General features: G+C 46.7%; 1 protein-coding gene across 3 annotated transcripts in view; it reads right to left on the bottom strand.

Annotated features, from left to right (window-relative positions):
- The window catches only part of LOC119448580 (solute carrier organic anion transporter family member 4A1), a 61,331-nt gene that overhangs the window by 2,728 nt on the left and 39,650 nt on the right, over positions 1-18,953 (bottom strand). For 2 of the 3 annotated variants that reach the window (XM_049665496.1, XM_049665498.1), the window contains exons 11-14: positions 18,713-18,906; positions 15,286-15,350; positions 13,666-13,964; positions 10,695-11,292 (exon numbers count right to left, since the gene is read on the bottom strand). In XM_049665496.1, the coding sequence (XP_049521453.1) occupies positions 13,729-13,964; positions 15,286-15,350; positions 18,713-18,906 (495 nt within the window). In that variant the 3' untranslated portion in view covers positions 10,695-11,292; positions 13,666-13,728. Of the gene's footprint in view, positions 1-10,694; positions 11,293-13,665; positions 13,965-15,285; positions 15,351-18,712; positions 18,907-18,953 lie in introns of those variants that run through there. The other variant, XM_049665497.1, reaches the window with a different exon arrangement.

The following is an 18,953-nucleotide window of genomic DNA, read 5'->3' as shown; positions in this document are numbered from 1 at the left end:
ACCTTTAAATTGAAGACAGTGCACAGGAGTGGTTTGAGCCCAACAACAGTAAAGTGTTGTTCGGGAAATAATTTGTAGGCTCGATAAACAAAGCAATGATAAACAGGGCCCGAATTCACAAAAACTTCTTACGCTAGAATTTTTCGTGAGAAAGAATTTTAGCCAATGCGGATGCGAAACATACCAATAATGAAGGCGGCCAGCTAATCGTAAAGCGAACTTACGAAAGAAAAGCTACACGAATCTGGCCCCAGAATCGTCCACAAAAAGAAGAAAAATAACTAGAATAAAATGCAAGCCTGACTTAAGGAAAATAGGTACATCTAGTGCATTCTAAAACTTGTGCGACGCGTCAAGAGTGTGATTACGCAGGAGAAGAGAAAGAAATGTTTATTGTTGAAACAGTGTCCCAGCGAGGCCCAGTATCACCCTGAGGTGGGAACGTTCCTTAGTCCAAGAACCCTCTGGCTTCGACTGCCCTCTTGGCCCTGGCGACGAGTTGTCGTTGGTCTTTTTCAGAAGATTTCGTTTGGATTTCCACCAAGCTTTGTGCTAAATGTTAGAGTCAAATCTGGAAAGTGATTGGTTCTGAGAATACCGTTGACAGTAATTGAGTTAACAGGGAATACCGCGTGAGAGTAATTTGCTTTTCTTTTTTTCTTTGCAGGGCAGAAGCACGGCGGTTTTAAAACCGGAATCGGGAATTTCCTCGCTAACGAAAGTGTTCTCATGGACTTGGCGATAATGGCGAATGCATTCCTGTTATTCGTCAGCAACCGCCTGTCACTTGCTGACGTCTTGCTCAAGGTATTATAAGACTCCCGCTTATATGCTTGGCACGAACGTTTCTCACCATTAAAGTTTGGAGTGGAACGTTGTTAGGGCGATCTTTCTTTACTATCGGAAATCAGGTAGCTCAACTTATACGTGAGGAGGTTATCTCAGTGGCTGTTATTACTTTAACTGCGTGATACTCAGTATTTGCGTATGCAGCAAGCTGCAGGGACAATACCCGCGAAAGACGCTGCTCGCACATTCAGCCGGAGGTTGGCTATGGCACGCTAGTTAAATGCAACTTACCATAAATCGTGCCAAATGTTCTAGCGATGACTGTCTCTAAATGATAAATATAGAATATTCGAAGCAAGGTGACCGTTCTCGTTCTTGCACGACAATATTCACGAAGTGGCGGAAACCAGAGTTTGTAGCACGATGGGGACTAGGATCGTTCATTGAGAATTTCCCGAATATTTCAAAAATTAATTTTCGAACACATGTTGCGATTACGATTTCGACGAGGGTCATCACTGAAGTCTTGACAACTTAACGGTAATTATGAGACTGCCATTAGTTTCGAGACAATCGCTCTCGGGACATGCCGCGAACTATGCGAATTGGTGGTCTGCAAACATGTGCAGTGCGTGAGGAAGGCTCTTTCAGAATAATATATTGCCACCTGGTGTGTTGAGCCAGCCAATCTTCAACATCCTCATGCATGGCACCGTGGAAGGGATTCGGTGTTCGAGGATTGAGTAGCGTACAATGAATCGGCGTAGTGCCTTCCATACCGGTTGGGGTGGTCGGAGCTGCCATTGTCTCTGGGAGGAGTCCAAACTCAGGAGCTTGTCCACGGATCCTTCTGCTGGCGCGGTGTACAGGCGTAACCACCGGTACGGGACTGGAGCTCCTGCTGCTCGGAGGGGTTTGGTGCATAGATTAGATTACCCAGCACCTCCACCAGTTTGTCACGCGCTAAGGCAAGCGCAAGCAACAGTACCAGCAGCCAGACACGAAGAATGGTGCACTATGAACGTGTTGCCGCGTTCAACAAGTGGGACGATGCAGACAAACTGAAAAACGGATATTTCAGCCTTAACGATGGCGCACGTGTTTGGTATGAGAACCGTGCAGATACCTTAATTTCATGGGAAGAATTGAAACGCCGTCTTTTTGAGACGTATGCGAGCCCTGATCGCCGAGAACGAGCTGAGCGTGATCTCCAGTCCCGTATTCAAATGCCGAACGAAGGTGTCGCAATGTATGTCGAGGACATGACGCGTCTCTTTCGACGAGCCGACCCCAACGTGTCAGAAGAAAAGAAGGTGCGGTACCTGATGCGCGGAGTGAAAGAGCAGCTGTTTGGTGGTCTCGTACGCAGTCCTCCCAAGACTGTGTCAGAATTTCTTTCCGAGGCCGTCACCATGGAACAGACTCTTCGGCAGCGGGCACCATCATACGAACGCCAAGTGAACGCTGCCTCACCTACGGACTTCTTCGGAGCTCTCGGGGGCCACGTCGATTTCTTCCGAGAGCTCATCCGTTCCGTAATCCGCGAAGAACTCCAGAAACTGTCGGTACCTTCACAGCCGACGCTCAGCTCTTTGTCCAGCGTTGTCCGTGACGAAGTGCAGCATGCGCTAAGAGAACCAGCCTTCAACACGGAAGCTCAGCCGGTAAGAACTAACAGCCCCCGTATGTCATATTCGCAAGCTTTGCGGCAACCTGCACCACCTTCCTCCCCGTTTCGCACCGCGTCCCCGGCAGCCCGACCAAGCGGCCTCGTATTACCACGACAACCGACAGGAGGCCCCAAGAAAATCAGACGTGTGGCGGGCACCTGATCGCCGTCCCCTTTGCTTTCACTGTGGCGAAGCTGGGCATGTCAACCGACAGTGCTCATATCGAGAGCTCGGACTACGCGGATTCCCAGCAAACTCGCCGCGACCTAGGTTCGGACAGCGTCCTCCTGCAATTGAAGAATACGTTGCCCAGCAGCGCGGATCCTCATCAGCTCGACACCAGTCACGCTCCCCTTCGCCGCGGCGGTTTTCTCCGACTCGCCGTACATATTCGAGCATGGTGCAGGGTCGGTCGCCCAGCCCGCGCCGGGAAAACTAACCACAGCGGCCTTCGGGGGCGAGGCCGCTCAGTCTGGACGTGCTCAAGGACCCCTACTGACGCGTACGCGGATCGACGATACATCGACGACGACAGTACCTGCTGATTACGGAAGAAAAATTTCCTTGGACATTCCTGTATTGCTCGACGGTCGTGAATTGACTGCTTTAGTGGACACTGGAGTGGATTATTCAATAATCAGCGAAAAACTGGCCCCCCTTCTAAAGAAAGTGACGACGCCTTGGAATCGAACGCCAGTTCGTACAGCTGGCGGGCACATTGTCACACCACTCGGCATGTGCACGGCACGAATAGAGATTCGCGGCTGTACGTTTGTTGCCAGCTTGAGCATTCTCCCTCAGTGTTCTCGAGACATAATCATCGGCATGGACTTTCTCAGGGAGCACGGAGCTATCATCGACATTCGCCAACGCCTCGTCACTTTCTCGACAAAGAGCGCCGCAGCGACGACCAACACCATCCACCCTCGAGCACCTCTTCGTGTTACCGACGACGCTGTCACGTTACCCCCGCGTGCAAGTGTCGTGGTTCAAGTGGCATGTGACAGGCTCTTACACGGTGAAGCGGTCGCAGAAAGCAATCACTCGCTCCTGCTTTCTCAAGGTGTTTGCGTAGCAAGAAGCCTTATTGATCTTCATGATGGCCACTCTGACGTTCTTGTCACGAACTTTAGCTACGAACACCGCCACCTTTTCCCCGGTACTGTCATCACCTACGCCGACCCAATCGCCGATGTCACTGAATGTTTTGTTTCCGAGGCAATTGGCACTGCTGAAGCACCTTTACGCAACGTCGACATTAGTCCAACGCTTCCTGAAGACAACAAACTTTTTGCTGTAGTCGCGTCGTCCTCCGAAGAACTCCGAAGCGAATTTTTTTTCCCGACTACAGAACGCATTTTTTTGCCTAGTGTGCATGTCCGTATCTGGGCTAGCACGTTTACATTTTTTTTGTGCGTCTTACCTAATTTGTGTACTTTCCATGTACGTCTTCTGTTTGAGCATCGAGTCGATGCTTCATTGGGAGGGGGAATAATGCCACCTGGTGTAATGAGCCAGCCAACAATCATCATTGGGTGCCCAGCAAGAACGGAGAAGACGACGAAGTCGAAGATTCCGAGCCAGCTGGAGAACCGTCCCCTTCGTGTCTGGCATTCTTCGTGTCTGGCTGCTGGTACTGTTGCTTGCGCTTGCCTTTGCGCGTGACAATATTGAATAGATGTGCCTATGTTGCCCTAAGCGTGGGAAGAAATAGGTAGAAATAAATGCTGTATGGTCGTAGAATTCATATTTATTGAATATGCCTTAAGAATTCACTGGCTGAAATTCAGTTTTTGCAATGAGTGCGCTGTAGCCTTTAATAAGAAAGAGCCTAATTCTCAATAATTTTCTTTCGTTGATGTTCCTTGCCCTTGGTCAGTCACCTTCGGTACTAATATGCGCAGCGTTATGATTGACCGGGATTTCATCCCACGAGCAATTCTAGCGCACAAGCTCTTCGCGAACACTAGCCAAGTTGGCATGATAAAAGTAATCTCACTAACTCTATTATCAGCTACTGCTTCGAATCTTAAGCAGTAAAAAGATTGTGATTTGGTATCGAATCTCCTGTTCAATGGCAGGAACCCGTCGTAAACGAACGCCCCTTTATTGGTGTCTTACGACATGTACGCAACCATGACGCCATTCACCAATTTTTTTTCTTTTGTTTTGTTTCGGGGGCAATGAAACACGTACTTCAAGCTGCACGAATTATGTGCCATGGATGATATCGTTTTATATTCTTCTCGTGAGAGTGCGCGTTCATTATTGCAACTCTCATTTCATGCTTTAGGTTTGGGACGGTAGTAATGCTAAGCTCTGCCGAAAATTATTTTGCAGGACTTCGTGTAAACACCATGAATCCTAGCGCTACTGCCGTGGAATCAATGACACAATGGGAATTCCACGATGACACGCACATCTTTCAGGTCACAGCTGTATTGTCTTACGTTAATTGGGACACTGCGATTCGGCGAGTGCTCTTTCGAATGGTGACGCATGACATCAATCGATTACCTGTTGTCGATGGGAAAGCAGAACACTATGCTCACCTCCGTTGGTGAACAGGCCGAGTGACTTGTTTATAACTTAGAAGAAAACGAATATCTCGTACAAATAGGAATAGTAACTATGGGCGAGACAGTCAAAATGGCGGGTTATTCGACTTAATTGCAACTCACGACTAACAAGAACAGCCAAACTAATCGACCCGTGCACCGTAGGAAGTGACTTAGGTAACTCATCATTGAACCAAAACAAATAACATCGAGAGACGGCTCATAACGGTGGTTATTGCGTTTCACTTTGACTCAAAGAGTATTTGAGTGCCCTGAAAACGCTTTATTATTTGTTGTTCTCGTGGGTCAACAATTATGCAGCTAGTTCCAAAGATTTACGATAAATCTCTACTTTCCCCCACCGCGACAATTTCTTTTCCGTTGCAGTTTGGGCCCATCAATGCCCAAAGCCACACGCTGACGGCGTTTTCCAGCCCACTCTACATTCTGGCCGCCAGCATGTGGGTGCGAATGAGGATGACCAAGGTGACTGCGTCTGGCGTTGTTACTGGCACCCTTATCGCCACAGGAGCTTCTACGGTGGTTCTGCGACGTTTTGATGCTGATAACTAGGTCGTGGGCTTGATTCCCGACCACGGCGGCTGCATTTTCTATGGAAATAGAATGTGGCATTGTTCATCTACCTTGCTTCTTGGGTGCGCGTTAAAGGTTACTGAGTGATGAAAACTAAATTGGGGCCCTCTTATAACTCCGTGTTTCTTTGGGACGTTAAACCTATCAATAAATCAACTAATGATTGCTTTCGCAATCTTAATACCGGCGCCATGTTGAGGAGGGCATTGCAGATGGTACACGTTTGTGAGGGGGGTGGATGGAGCCATGTTGAGGAGTGCATTGCAGAAGGGACACGTTTGTGAGGGGGGTGGGGTGGAGGGAAACACGGGCTTGAGGGCAGTACGTGCGGATTTTAAGTCACAAAGTCGCGAGCCTTCTTTGTCGGTTGTAAGCAAGGAAGTTGCAAAAACTGGAGTGACAGTTCCCCGCATCCGCCGGCGAAAGACAGTTGACGAGATGAGTAGTTGTCTGTTGCGCACTCTAACAAGAATTTAAAAAATGCTGACAGCTCCGTTTGCAGGTGTGCCTTAATGTTTAACACCGTTTCCAAGGTTTTTGTAGGCACGGTTGAAATATGTTGGGTTCACATGGGTGTGAGCGGAGTGAACGTGGTCTTGGAAAATCGAGTCGCCCCACTTTCTGTGGATATGTATCTCTAGGAAATGGAGTTACACGTGAGGCAAATAGTTCCTTTCGCAAGGAGGCGTTTCCAGCACTGCCTTTCTTCGTAGAGTGTATGCGAAAGACAAGGCGGAAGTCCACGGAGATAGCGAGTGCGTTTCGCTCTTTAAAGCATATGGTAGATGAAATGAAGGGGAAAAATCTGCTGTTGGTAGTTGGAGCACTGACCATGGCTGTTTGTAGGACTCTGTGATATTTCGGGATCAGCGATACATTTCAAATGTCGGCAGCGGACCTGAGGGGGCTAAATACATCTGTGGAGCACCAATCGGCAAGGTCTATATTGCAAAGTTTTCTCTAAGTGCGCCGTGAATCCTTCCTGTGGTTATGTCAATGCCACTCCGTCCATGCCAATAACAACACGGTGTCTCTGGTTTTACATCTGGGACGTCATCGCCACTTAAGAACTCATTTTAACACCTTGGTTGCAAGCCATGAGGGAAAAAAAAAACAGTAGACGTCTTCTCTAGTCACGCAAAGCCGCAGTATAACGCGGAGCAGAGTACAGCTTTTTTCACAGCGCAAAACGTAACGCAACTAATGCTTTCTTTCAATAATTCTTACCACGAACATCCGGAGAGTGGAGTCACCCTTCCTGCGCAAGTTGCCACCATAGATAAGCAGGAAAACTTCAAGAATTGCTTGACTAACACAGGATAACAAAGCTGGTATCCCGTATACTATTTTTTTCTCCTTTTTGTTTGTATGTTGTTTTTCGTACTGACGGTAATCACTCCCCTTTGTGATACCGTTTGGCCCCAAGAATATAATAATAAATAAATAAATAAATAAATAAATAAATAAATAATAAATAAATAAATAATAAATAAATAAATAAATAAATAAATAAATAAATAAATAAATAAATAAATAAATAAATAAATAAATAAATAAATAAATAAATAAATAAATAAATAAATAAATAAATAAGAACAACTTTCCACTAGCGGATAGCTTGCCATCGTTAAGCAGACGCTTGCTTCTGCACGAGGATAGCGCTTTAGAGCAACAGCTCAAAAAGGGTGGTTCACTGCGACACTCGTTTTTTTTTTCTGCTAGTTGTCGCTATTTGCGTCATTTTCTTCGCAATTCACTGCGGTAATCTGCAGTGGCTAATACGTGCTCAATATGCTTTAGTTAGTGATGGTAATGTGGACACTGATGCACGCAACATCGTCTTTTGATGAACATGCAGTTTAGAATCCGTCTGATGTCACTATTGGGAGCCGGCGTGTCTCTAGCTGGTCTCAGTATTGCAGTGTCCTTGGAAAAGCTCTCCGACGACCAGTGAGTATAGTGCATGAAAGGAATAGAACTATAGATGAGTGAGTGTTTAAGAGAAACCAGTATAGACACTTATCGACTCTTATAGGTCGTTATCAACCTTATCGGACTACATCCGACTTTTATCAACTCTTATTGGTCGTTATCAACCTTAAACCGACTCAATCCGACCCTCATCGGCTCTTATAGGTCGTTATCAGCCTTATCGCAATCGATCTGATCCTTACCTTTTTCATTTTATCACTGGTACTTTTTTGTGAATGCAGCACTCTGTAATTCAGGGGTACGCTATGTAGCGTTCGTGAATTGACCGCTTCAGTCGAAGGGAAATGCTGCCACTCTTCATATGAAGTCCGATTTGAGTGTCTAGTGAAGGAATGATTCAGGAGTGAAGGAATGAAGCTGGACTTTAGTGACGTAACGATTTCAAACGCTACTGGTGGTATAGATAGCTCAGTGCAAATGAAGATTTATTTTAACACGTAGTTCTCAGACACATTCTTTCTGCGCAGGAGACAGCGCACGTGCGCAATCGCCACAAGCCAGGTTTTCATTATTGGAGGCTGCGGAGTGTCCTTTGTATCAGCCTTCGTCCACTGTTATCTACAAAACACGTAAGTGGCGACAGAGCTATCGTGATCATTATGTGTACCCTGCCTCTATCACAGAGCTAGCTGTACAACATGCACCAAGTAGGTCATCCCTGCGTGTTACTCTTATATAAGCTTTTGCTTGTTTCTGTGTTTTGGTTTCAGGAGTGAAATCGGGGCAAGGTATTCCCACATTGTGCTCTCGGGTGTAACATGCACTGCCATATCGTTCGGGTAAGATAAACGCCAATCTTACTATAGGTAGTGCACGCAGAAAGCATGAATTTGATGACGTCATAATAAAATATGCGCGTAATAATGTTTGAGTACTCAACAAAAATTTTCTGGACGGGTACATTGATAATACGCTTCTTTGGCACAAGTTGTTATAATCATGAAATGGTTCGCTGCTTTATAGTTCTTTTCGGGCGAGAAGAAGTGTTGTTGCGATAGTGCGATTGTAACGTAAAAGAAATGGTTATAGGGTTTCATTTATTGAAGTGAGAAGGTAACACAAAAGCTCGAAAATTTGGCAAGAAGTTTTGCTCTCTTTCTTTCAGGAACTTTGCCGCAATATTGTTTCACACGTATATCATGGACGGTCTTCCGTATGTACGGGGGATTTATTCAATGCTACAGGCACAGCTTCTCATCGTAAGCCGCATTCGTGCAACACCTTTCCTTTAGTTTGAGCGAAAGTGTGACACGCTAACACGACGCATTTCAATGTCTATTTCAGTTCGTCCTTTTCTGTACTACGGCGGTCTACTGCAGGATTCAACCTCGTGATGTGGGGAGAATGGGATACGTGAACCCAGATGGCTCACTACGGCTGTGACTGCGGAAGCGAAGTTTCCGGCTGTGTTGTTTCAAAACGCTTCCAATATCATGACATTAAGTGCGACATATAAAGTGTTTAGTCGATGATAGCGCGTTTCTACTTCAGATAGCAAGTTCCGCATGGCGCTTCCGCAACTTTCTTAAGCCTCTTATATGAAGCCTCCGAGATGTGTGATTGCGCAGATCTTTTCTAGCGATACCAAGTTAGTGTTTGCACTAGTTTCGTTTCTGTCATTTTGTCTGAAGCCTCTAAAGTGTTATACGTCTAATCACTTAAAAAGAAGAAAAAAAAATGAGCAAAGTGAAAGAAAGGTAACCAAAATTGCCGCGCGACTGGCCGCTCGAGGCATTTTGCGTGTATTCGGGGGCTCCTTTCACGCTCAGAAAAACACTTTATGTAGCACGTATTGAGCAACAGAAAGCTGTATCGGGGGTTTTTCATGTTGCTCTACAATTTTCTCATTGACACTTTGATAATTAGGACAGTAATTTTCGAGTTAGATAATTACAATTAGCTAATTAAATCTCAGTAACGAAAAAATTACTGGCGGCTACTCCACTGCGCTGGAAACAATACACACTAGGCTTGCTTCGCGTAACACCGTTTCTCTTTTTTTAAAATCGTGCTGCGTGATAGCTGGGACACCCTGTATATGGCTATGTTGCTGGTTGTTCTGCACGCAGTTCGCAAAGTAAACAAGGGAGTCCAGTACAATTCCATACCACTGCTGTGCAGCTTTTATCTGCGGGTCTTTCACAACGCGTGCGCATTCATTAAATTACTTTTTTATACAACAGGTATAAATCATCCATTTGTATAAAACATAGTACCGGCGCTCTCGCGATCATCACTCTCTGTTTATTCATTAGGTTTTCTACTCGGGCTTGCGCGCTCCGCAGGCATTCACGCGCGCAACGAACTGTTTTATCCATTAATTAGGAAGAGCCTGGCAGCAGTTGCGCTCGTGGATTGTTTACCGTTGTTATATGCGTGGGAATTAAAAGCGGCGTTTGCCAGAGTTTGATGGAAGCGCACTTTGGAAACTTTTCCAGCAGCCCACTCACCTTACCCTGAAGCGGAGAGATTTAGGCATTCTAATACGATTTCTCGCTGAAAATCGCAAGGCAAGAGGCACTCATTTATGAATAAATGCTCAACTAAGCTGTACTGATATTTTGGTCGATTCATCAATGCAATTCATAAATGTTTCGCACTGAACTACCGATATGGAGCGATTTATTGCCACGCTGAAGAGCCGGACACCGCGACGCCATATTCGCATATTGCGTTTCTAACTGAATCACGCACAAATTTCGCCGAACTTGCAAAATAGAAATGTATTTGAAGGTACACTTCTAGTTGCCCTTCCGTTGTTGTTGATCGCGGCCTTATTTGTAGAATCTACATCATGCCACGACGCTCTTTGACCGAACCGTCCAATTGCTCGCTGCAAGAGCAATCTATAAGCGTTCCCACATAATCCTTGTTTGACCCGTCTATACAGCTACAGTTCCTTATCCATACAAAGATCATAAATCGCAGACGCTACAGCGGTAGTGGAGTGTGTACGTGTTTAGGTAACGTTGTCCTTCGAAACTATGACCCTCTGGAAACAATGTATAAGCATATTACATAGTCAACTCAACGATAGTACTATCGTTGAGCTGACTATGCTTTGTAGTCACACTCACTTTTATTTATCCAGTTCGCATGATGAACGAAAATATTTTTAGACGTACAGATTAATATGCATGAGAACCACCAAATGATCCATGTACGAGTGGCTTCGCTCAATGACAACGTCGCGCTGTATAGAATACAAGCTACCTGAATAAATCCAAGTTGAGAAGATACGTTCGGGCCACTATACAGCTTAGGCATATACTGTGAACGATCTCATGACTGTTGGCGTTCTTATTTCTTACATTGTATCTTTATCGGAACGAATAAACATCGTGCACATCAGCCCGAAGAAGCCTAGCAACGATAGCTGCCAACATTGTTGAAGCAACTGTGTGCAGTCTATCATGTTAAATGCCTGCAAACATACTGCATAAGGCTGAACAGAAGAGGGTAGAGGGCGGTCATGGGAATTGCTGAACCCCATTATCTTTTATGTAATTAATTATTTTTCACGCTGAGCATTTAATTACGTCTTCGACATTTTTGTTGACATAGTGTGCGAGTACTTGTGCTACAATTCGACTATATCAAGAAAAACAGTATGCTGTTACAGGAGGTATGTGCGTTCTTTATGATGGTGCGTGCATGGAATGAGGCGAACTGGAGGCGGCACGTTCGACCTGCAAAAAAGAACATAGAAAAAAATTAGGCGTGGCATTGCTATCGCAAACACCAATGACCAGCGGAGCTGAGGGGAAGCCTCAGCAACGTTGTGCAAAGCTAGGCGACGAAGAGCGTGGTTTAGCAAAGTAGGATCAAAGCTAAGCAAGGTTTAATGGAGTTCCTTTCGATGAGCTTCGCGGTACCTCGATGCCGATGCTCGTTCATTGGCGAGAAACTCGGCATCTTAATTTCTTCGCCGACGCTTGGTCTCTGCTTGTCTTGCTCGAACACCTGCACCTTCTCTTCGGCGACGATTGGCTTCAACTTCCTTTGGCCGTTGCTCGGGATCGGCTCTTCGTTTCCTAGCACGCTCACGAGCCGCTTCTCTACGGCGTTCCAATCGAGCGGCTTCTTCTTCGGGAGTTCTTGCGGTCGGCTTCGCCATTGCGCTACGTCGAGAAAGTCCAGGGCGAGAACGAGGCACCCCGATGTGAGAGCGCGCCTGTTACTAGGGAGCGCTGACGTCATTATGACGTCATACACGTGCACTCGGCGCGGCAGTGCATTGGCTCCGCTCCCGCTCAACTCCGCCCTGCCACCTGTGCGGCGGTCCTCCTCTCCACTCAGCTCCCCTCTCGCCACACTCTCTTCCCACTCGAGAGTATACCCTCTTGCTATACACTTGCCCCTCTCCCGACCTAGCTATGCTGCGAACATTGCTGCGCACGGACCAAGCTCGACTGTAATAGTCGCTTTTCTGCATGGCGCTTTTTCTTCTAGCACGAGCAAGCTTGTAAACTGAGTAAGTGCGATCAGAAAGAAACCAACAGGAGATAGCGCTGTGGTGTGTGCACCCAGTTTTTTTAGTGTGTGCAATATTATTATCCGACCATGAAAGACTAAGTCACGTCACCCGAGTTTCCAACTTTACAAAAGCGTACACACTGTTAGCCAATGTTATACGCTAACTTCTGCCATTTTCTAGGAATCATTTCGTGTAACAGCAGCACGGTACGAACATATATAAGATACACTAGACGATAAAGGCATGCTGAATTGGGGTCTTGGGCGTTAGCTCCACCAACTATAAAACCCTACCCATTATGATTGCACGGAGCACTGACTGAATCTTCGCAACACTCTTATGGAGGTTTCTTTTTTCTTTTTCTATTGAACGGCGAACGGGTCAGACCTGTACTTCTCCGGCAGCAAATAAGAATAGGGTGCTCTGCACCTGGGCACGGCTGAATCCTCTTGAGGGTGATTTCGTGTCGTCAGGATCGAGTTCATGCAAACGTTGTCAGTCCTGCGATTTTCTCAGTAAAACTTCTGAGTCGACCTCCTAATGTCGTGTTTTAATTGCGTAGCAGCCATGTGCATGCACAGAGAAAGTCAAAGACACAAACGTTGAAAACACGCATCTGAATTTTGAATTCAACTCTGGGGTCTTACGTGCCAAAACAACGATTTGACTATGAGGCACGCGGTAGTGATGGACTCCGGATTAATTTTGCCCACCAGGGGATTTTTAAGGTGCCCCCAATGCACGGGACACGGACGTTTTTGCATTTCGCCCTCATTAAAATGCGGCCGCTGCAGCCGGGATTTAATCCCACGACCTGGCGCTTAGCAGCGCAACACCATAGCCGCTAAGCCACCGCGGCAGGTAACACGCAACTAGACTTACGGTTCGACTCACATGTGAATGCCCCGTGATCGGCGAGGCCGTTCCGGGCACCGCACGGGGACCAGGGCTTGCATTCCTAAAATTTATCAAGTGGAATCCCGAACGACAAATTCGCCGACTTTTTCTTTCCTAACCACTGCTTGTGGCTGATAGGTTGGCTTCGCAACAATATTTACAAAGCAGTTTGAACGCCAACAGTGTTCCGAAGAACAGGCATGCGCCAGCCAAACGTAATAGTAGAAACATTGATGAAAGATTGTTGGACAGTGACAGGAAACACTCCCGGACGAAAATAATCAGCAGTAGCCGAACATGGGCAGCCACAGCCTATAGAGCCACGTTTGGACAAAGGGACATGCAATGGCGTTTTGCTAACACCGCAAATGCAGGCCGCAGGACAAAGTAACACCGGGACGTGGGCAAACGTTGCTCTCGTTTGTCCTCGTCACGTGTTACTTTGTCTTGCGTCCTGCATTTGCGTTGTTGCCTAAACACCATGAAAAATCGTCAACCATTGCAATCTACCATGCTTCTAAGGGACTCCAACCATTGGCTTCAGCGACATAGCTTGTTCAAACACTGTTGATCAGCTTCAAGTCTATATCTTCCTATGACCCTTTGTCTCGTTCGAATACGGAGAGAGAGCTTTTGTGAGCCCTTAATTCCCCCGGCACATGTCCCGCAACGCAGGCACACTACTCACCCAGGTGTTGACTCGGTTGCGGCGGGATGTAACAACGGGAATGCAACGGCAGTGGCCTCTCCGTCAAGCAGCTCGCCAGCCGCGTCGGCCGGAGCCGAAGTTTTCGCGGTACTTGATCAGCGAGAGCGCGTACAGGAGAATGGAGAGCGTCTTCAGCAGGATGAACACGTAGAAGAGGTTGTGCGCCAGCAGCTTGTTGTTGTAGTAGAGACAGGAGCCGCTGCGACCGCACATTGACTGCCAGACCAGGCAGCTGCGGTCGATCACGGTGCCGAACAGCATCGGGCCCGGTATGGACGCTGCGTGGCGAGTTGATTGGCATATACTTAATTAATAGGCGGGTTTGGGCTGGTCCCCACAACTATGTTCACGGATTTGCAACCGCGACGACACAATAAAGAGAAAGCTATACGACTCTGATCAGCCAACCAAGGACCAAAACGGGCTGATTCTGCCCGAGAGACAGGAAGGTCTTCCCTGTTGTATGCCGCTAAACCATTCGTGACCCTACCATTCATAGTGCACATTAGAGTGGTTCTTAAGAACTGTCGAAAGCGGCCTGTGGGAAAGCTTATCGAATGCTGAAGCGCCAATGACAAACCGTTAACAAAACGAAAAACTCCGTGAATACGGTCGCAGAGATGCTATGCAAGTCGGGACCGAGTTAGGCCCATTCCCAAGTTTGGTGCGAGTTCACGTAACTGCAGTTCGCGTCAGCAACGCCGTGAAGTGCAGCAAAGAGTAGGGCACGTTTCGGCCACTCGCGGTAAACGAGAGCCGGCTGCGTGTTTCAGAGGAGAGAGGAGGGCTCGACCGTTGTCCTCTATTAATAGTTCCGTGAAAGTTCCGTGAAGTCGTCTTCGTGTGGGTGGCGATCAGAGGCGAAGAATGGAGGGACCCTTGGGGCTATCATCCTTGGTTGCTTATGCAATGCGTAGCTTTTGCTGCACTGCGCGGATCTGGTGAAAATACAATATATCCACCCTCAACATGCTAGAACATTATGAAAGTGTGAAGCATCCTGCATGCATAAGCGAACACGGGGTAAGCAGTATTGAAAATGCCCCGGAAGGCGATGAGAGTGGCTGTAAGGGCTTATGGATAGGCTATCTTCTAATTTGCTGTAGAGCAGGGACATAGTTTGTCCACTATCCACGCCGCTATCCTATAGTGGCGTTCCTCACGCGCCACAGTGAACCTTGTGCGCAAAGCGAATGCACTCCTCACAAACACAAACTTCTTGTGCACGTCTGAGGAACGTCGATCGCAGGGCTCTTGCATGAGCAGCTTCCTCGTTCGCTTGTTGTTGGAGCAGCTAACGACGGCGCAGTGCCGCTCAGATGAATAACCTTTGTACATCCCGTTCTGGAGATGCGTTAAGAACACGTCTACAGCGAACACCTCAGGAGCTGCGGCAAGGAACACGTCTAAAAAGCACTACAGTATGCGAACACCCACCGCAAGTGCAGCCACTTTCTCCGCCTCCCGAAGTCCTCACGAGAAGGCAGCGCCTAGTGTCGAGAGTAGCGGCGCGGATGACACACACGCTACAAAGCTATAAAAATGTGGTCGATAGAAACGGGACCATCGTGATACACCGCTTCAACGTCCTGTGCTCACCGAAGATGCGCACGATGATCCACTTCATGGCCAACGCCAAGGAGCGCTCCTTAGGAGTGACCACCCTGCGGAGAGAGAGCCGAACTGCGATGGTCACGACGTCTGGCGCATTATGTACGAACGAAAAATTACCGGAAATTGTAAGTAAAAAAAAAAAAAAAACGTTATTTTTTTTCTGTAAACTTGGAAACATTGAGAATAACGCGACAGAGTGATGTGGCAGTAGAGCTGTGCGCAAATTATTTTGAAGCCTCTATTAAAATCCGTGCACTCAGGGGTGACGTTGACCGGTATTGACACATATATTTGAAGTTAGAGAAAGTCTACAAAACATTAATAACAAGTTCTGCGGTTTCACGCGCCGAAACCACAATCTGATTACGAGCCTGATTACGAGCAATCTGATATGCGGCCGCCACGGCAGCACACCTCTATACAGCCACCAAAAAGCTATACAGCGGCGTGTGCATGTGAACGCTGGTGCATCGCATCGAAGGAGTGAGTAAAGGTGAGACGGGCGCAGCCGTGTGCTCTCCTCAAGGCACAGGCAACTTGTGCCAGTTGCCGGAAACAGGTTCTCGCTTGTTTCTGACGGTGGAGGTTGCGCTACATGTAAACGCCGTCGCAAAAGTATTAAATAGCCTCGGCCGGTATTTTTCAGCGATGCCTTTTTCGATGCTAATGCCTTTTGGTGCTTCTCGCGATCGTGGCCACTCACGACGTCGAAAAGCACTGGAAGGCTCTAGTATCGAAAAAGGCATGTGCTAATAAATGAGATACGCTCCTGTCGCTTTCACCGAAACTCTGCTATATAACCACCGAATCGGAGGTCTATAGGCAGCAGCTCATTGTGACTTGCGAGATAAGGGCTTAATCGCCAGAACTGTGGCGCAGCAAAAGACGACGGACGGCAGAGGCAACATACACGCAGGTGCAGACCGAATTGTGCGAGTGTGTATGTTGCCTCTGCGTTCCCTCGTCTTTCGCTGCGCCACAGTTTTGGTAACTAAGCACGCAACGTGTTTAATTAGAGTATTTTATTGAGAGAAGTGCTTGTCTTGTTTTAATTACATGTTCCATCCTCTTGTTTTCATAGTTGTGCTTCAAATACTTTATGGCATGAAGGCAAGTTTCTTTTTGAAGCAGGTTATGTGATCCCATCATAGTTGCCTTGCATCATGCGTACGGCATTTGACGTTTATTTATTTACATTCAGCGACGAGTTTCGCTATTACCCTGGCGTACAGTGCATCGTGCTCATCAGTGATCAAATTTTCGTTGAGTAGTCTCAGTAGTCACTGGAAGATAATGCAATGTCTGGACGTCGCATTCAGTGAATTGGCTGTCGTTCTTCGGGGACATAAAATAAACTTAGAAGCAAATTACACAGACCAGGCCACCACTTTAAAATACAATACGATGCTCAAGTTCTTGAGAAGGTAGTTTATCGTTCGTACATTACTACGTCGCTGTGCAGATAAGGTTTATTAAAGTATTCCCCGAAGTATTACCAACACAAACAGATTTGTTTACAATATCCGAAAAAGAAAACTGTTTTAAATTTTGAAAGCACCGGTTCCTTTCAAGTGTCATTGTCCAGGGAAAAGGCAAGAAAGAAAGAAACTGTTTTTAACCACGTTTTTGAGGGGGTTGTAAAGTGGCTTCTCTTCTGTATTGCAGTGGTAGCGACTATAGGTACATTCGGCTCACAATATAACCGTCTCTACCTTTTGCGAAAAGAAAGGTCACCAGTGTTGATCCTCAACGCAACGATTTCGTAAAATAAGAACAATATATTGAAGAAAAAAGGCCACCATGTAGATTCAGTGAATGCCTAATAGCGGGTGCTCAAAATTAAGCTTCACGGAATTTTTAAAAATCACCTGTGGCAGGTAGCATAATTCTTATCGCTGAGCTGGGTAATTGGAAGAAGCGGACATTAGTAGCATGAGAAACCGAAACACATATTGCACTAATTAACAAAAATTTACTAATGAACTTATTAGTTGATTACTTTACGACACATATTGCAATTTACGAATTGTAACTGGTGAGCTTGCAAGACGTATCCACTTGAAATTAATTTCCAGGATGACACCAGTTTCGAGATATTATTGGCGCGATAGCGTTAAGGGCCCCGTGTCGCAGAAAATCCGGCGTCGGCGCCCGCGGCCGAGAAAATCATCCCCAACCACGCAGGCCCTCCAAATATATTTAGGTATACACACCATTCTATCATTAATGTTGCTCATACCTTGTCTTGTATTCTTGGCAAATTAAGCTATTCCTCGTAATTTTGAGAATGACAATCCACAAACAAATGTCATGAAACAAAACACCCACAGCGCATGCCTTTTATGTTAAATATTCTCAGACTGAGATATTAAAAGTACGAAACAAAAACGGAAACCTAAAAATTATGCAATTTTTTGGCGCGGCTGTGCAATATCTCCGGGATCGCCTCACGCAAGAGGCCGAGTTTCTACCAGAAAGCTCGCCTTCGTGCATAGCGTTCGCCGCCAGTGTTTCCCAGTAACCATTACGATTGCGTAAGCTGCAGTTGTCGGGTAGCGTGAGAAGAAGTCAGAGATCTTTGAATGCTATCGCGTTCCACTCTTAAAAGCGAAAGTTAAGCGTCCTCCCAATTTTTTTCCCACAGGGTGGGACAAAATACATCGGCGTTCTAGTTACTTTTTTGCTTCAATGTATGAAACAGCATTTCGGTTTAAAAGTAAATGGAACAACATTTTTTACGGCGAGTTTGATGGCCCATATATCCAAACTGGTGTCACTCTGGAAATTCATTTGAAGTGGATGCGTCTTGCAAACTCACCGCGGCTACAATTCGTAAATGGCAATATGTGTCTTAAAGTATTTACCTAAGAAGTTCATTAGTGAATTTTTGTTAATTATTTGAATATGTGTTTCGACCGTTTGCGCATGCGCCGCGTTGCGCTCCTGGGTATCGACGCCCTCCTGGTTGCCATGGCTACGGCACGGCAGTTTCTTGATACGAAACACGAACCACACATTACTCTGCCGGAATTCTTAGCCGCACTAACACATTTGCAGAAGGTCGACCTCCTATATAGCTTGCCCTTCATTACCACAGAACGTTGTCCTCAAGCATAGTATAAACTTCAAGCTAACTCTATTCAATCCTTGCTTTCATCGGACACTGACAAATGCCGACAGCCGTTTTCCATCTGATGGCTGCCAGGGCGCTGTAAGCGATTGGCTCGCGGGCTGCGTTGCGCCATGTTGACCTCCGCTTATTGTTAGAACATGGTGCAAGGAGCTGGACCGCAGCGCTAAACCTTATTACCTCTTTCAACGTTTCGTATTCGGGCGAAAGCTGAAAAATTTGTAATCTCTAACGGGGTCTGTAAAGGAATAGGTTACGCCGTAAGAACCAACCGGTCACTACCTGAGCAAAGCGGAGGCGAGCGGCGCCAAATTGAGGAAGTTGGAGAAGAGGGCGAGGAGCAGTCCGACCAAGTAGTAGGGCAGAAGGGTGCAGCCCGTGTCGCACTTCTTGCGGCGCGCTTGAACGTTGATGACGGTGCCGTTGGACAGTTTCTCCGGAACGCTCTTTGTTATGCAGCTGCAGTTTGTGTACACCTGGCGGGAAAAGCGAGCGCACGGCATGCGGGTCACTCCGGCACCAA

This window comes from Dermacentor silvarum, chromosome 4, assembly GCF_013339745.2.
Source record: "Dermacentor silvarum isolate Dsil-2018 chromosome 4, BIME_Dsil_1.4, whole genome shotgun sequence".
Classification (NCBI taxonomy): Eukaryota; Metazoa; Arthropoda; class Arachnida; order Ixodida; family Ixodidae; genus Dermacentor; species Dermacentor silvarum.
The sequence above is the reverse complement of the archived record's forward strand: the minus strand, read 5'-3'. Positions and strand labels throughout refer to the sequence as shown.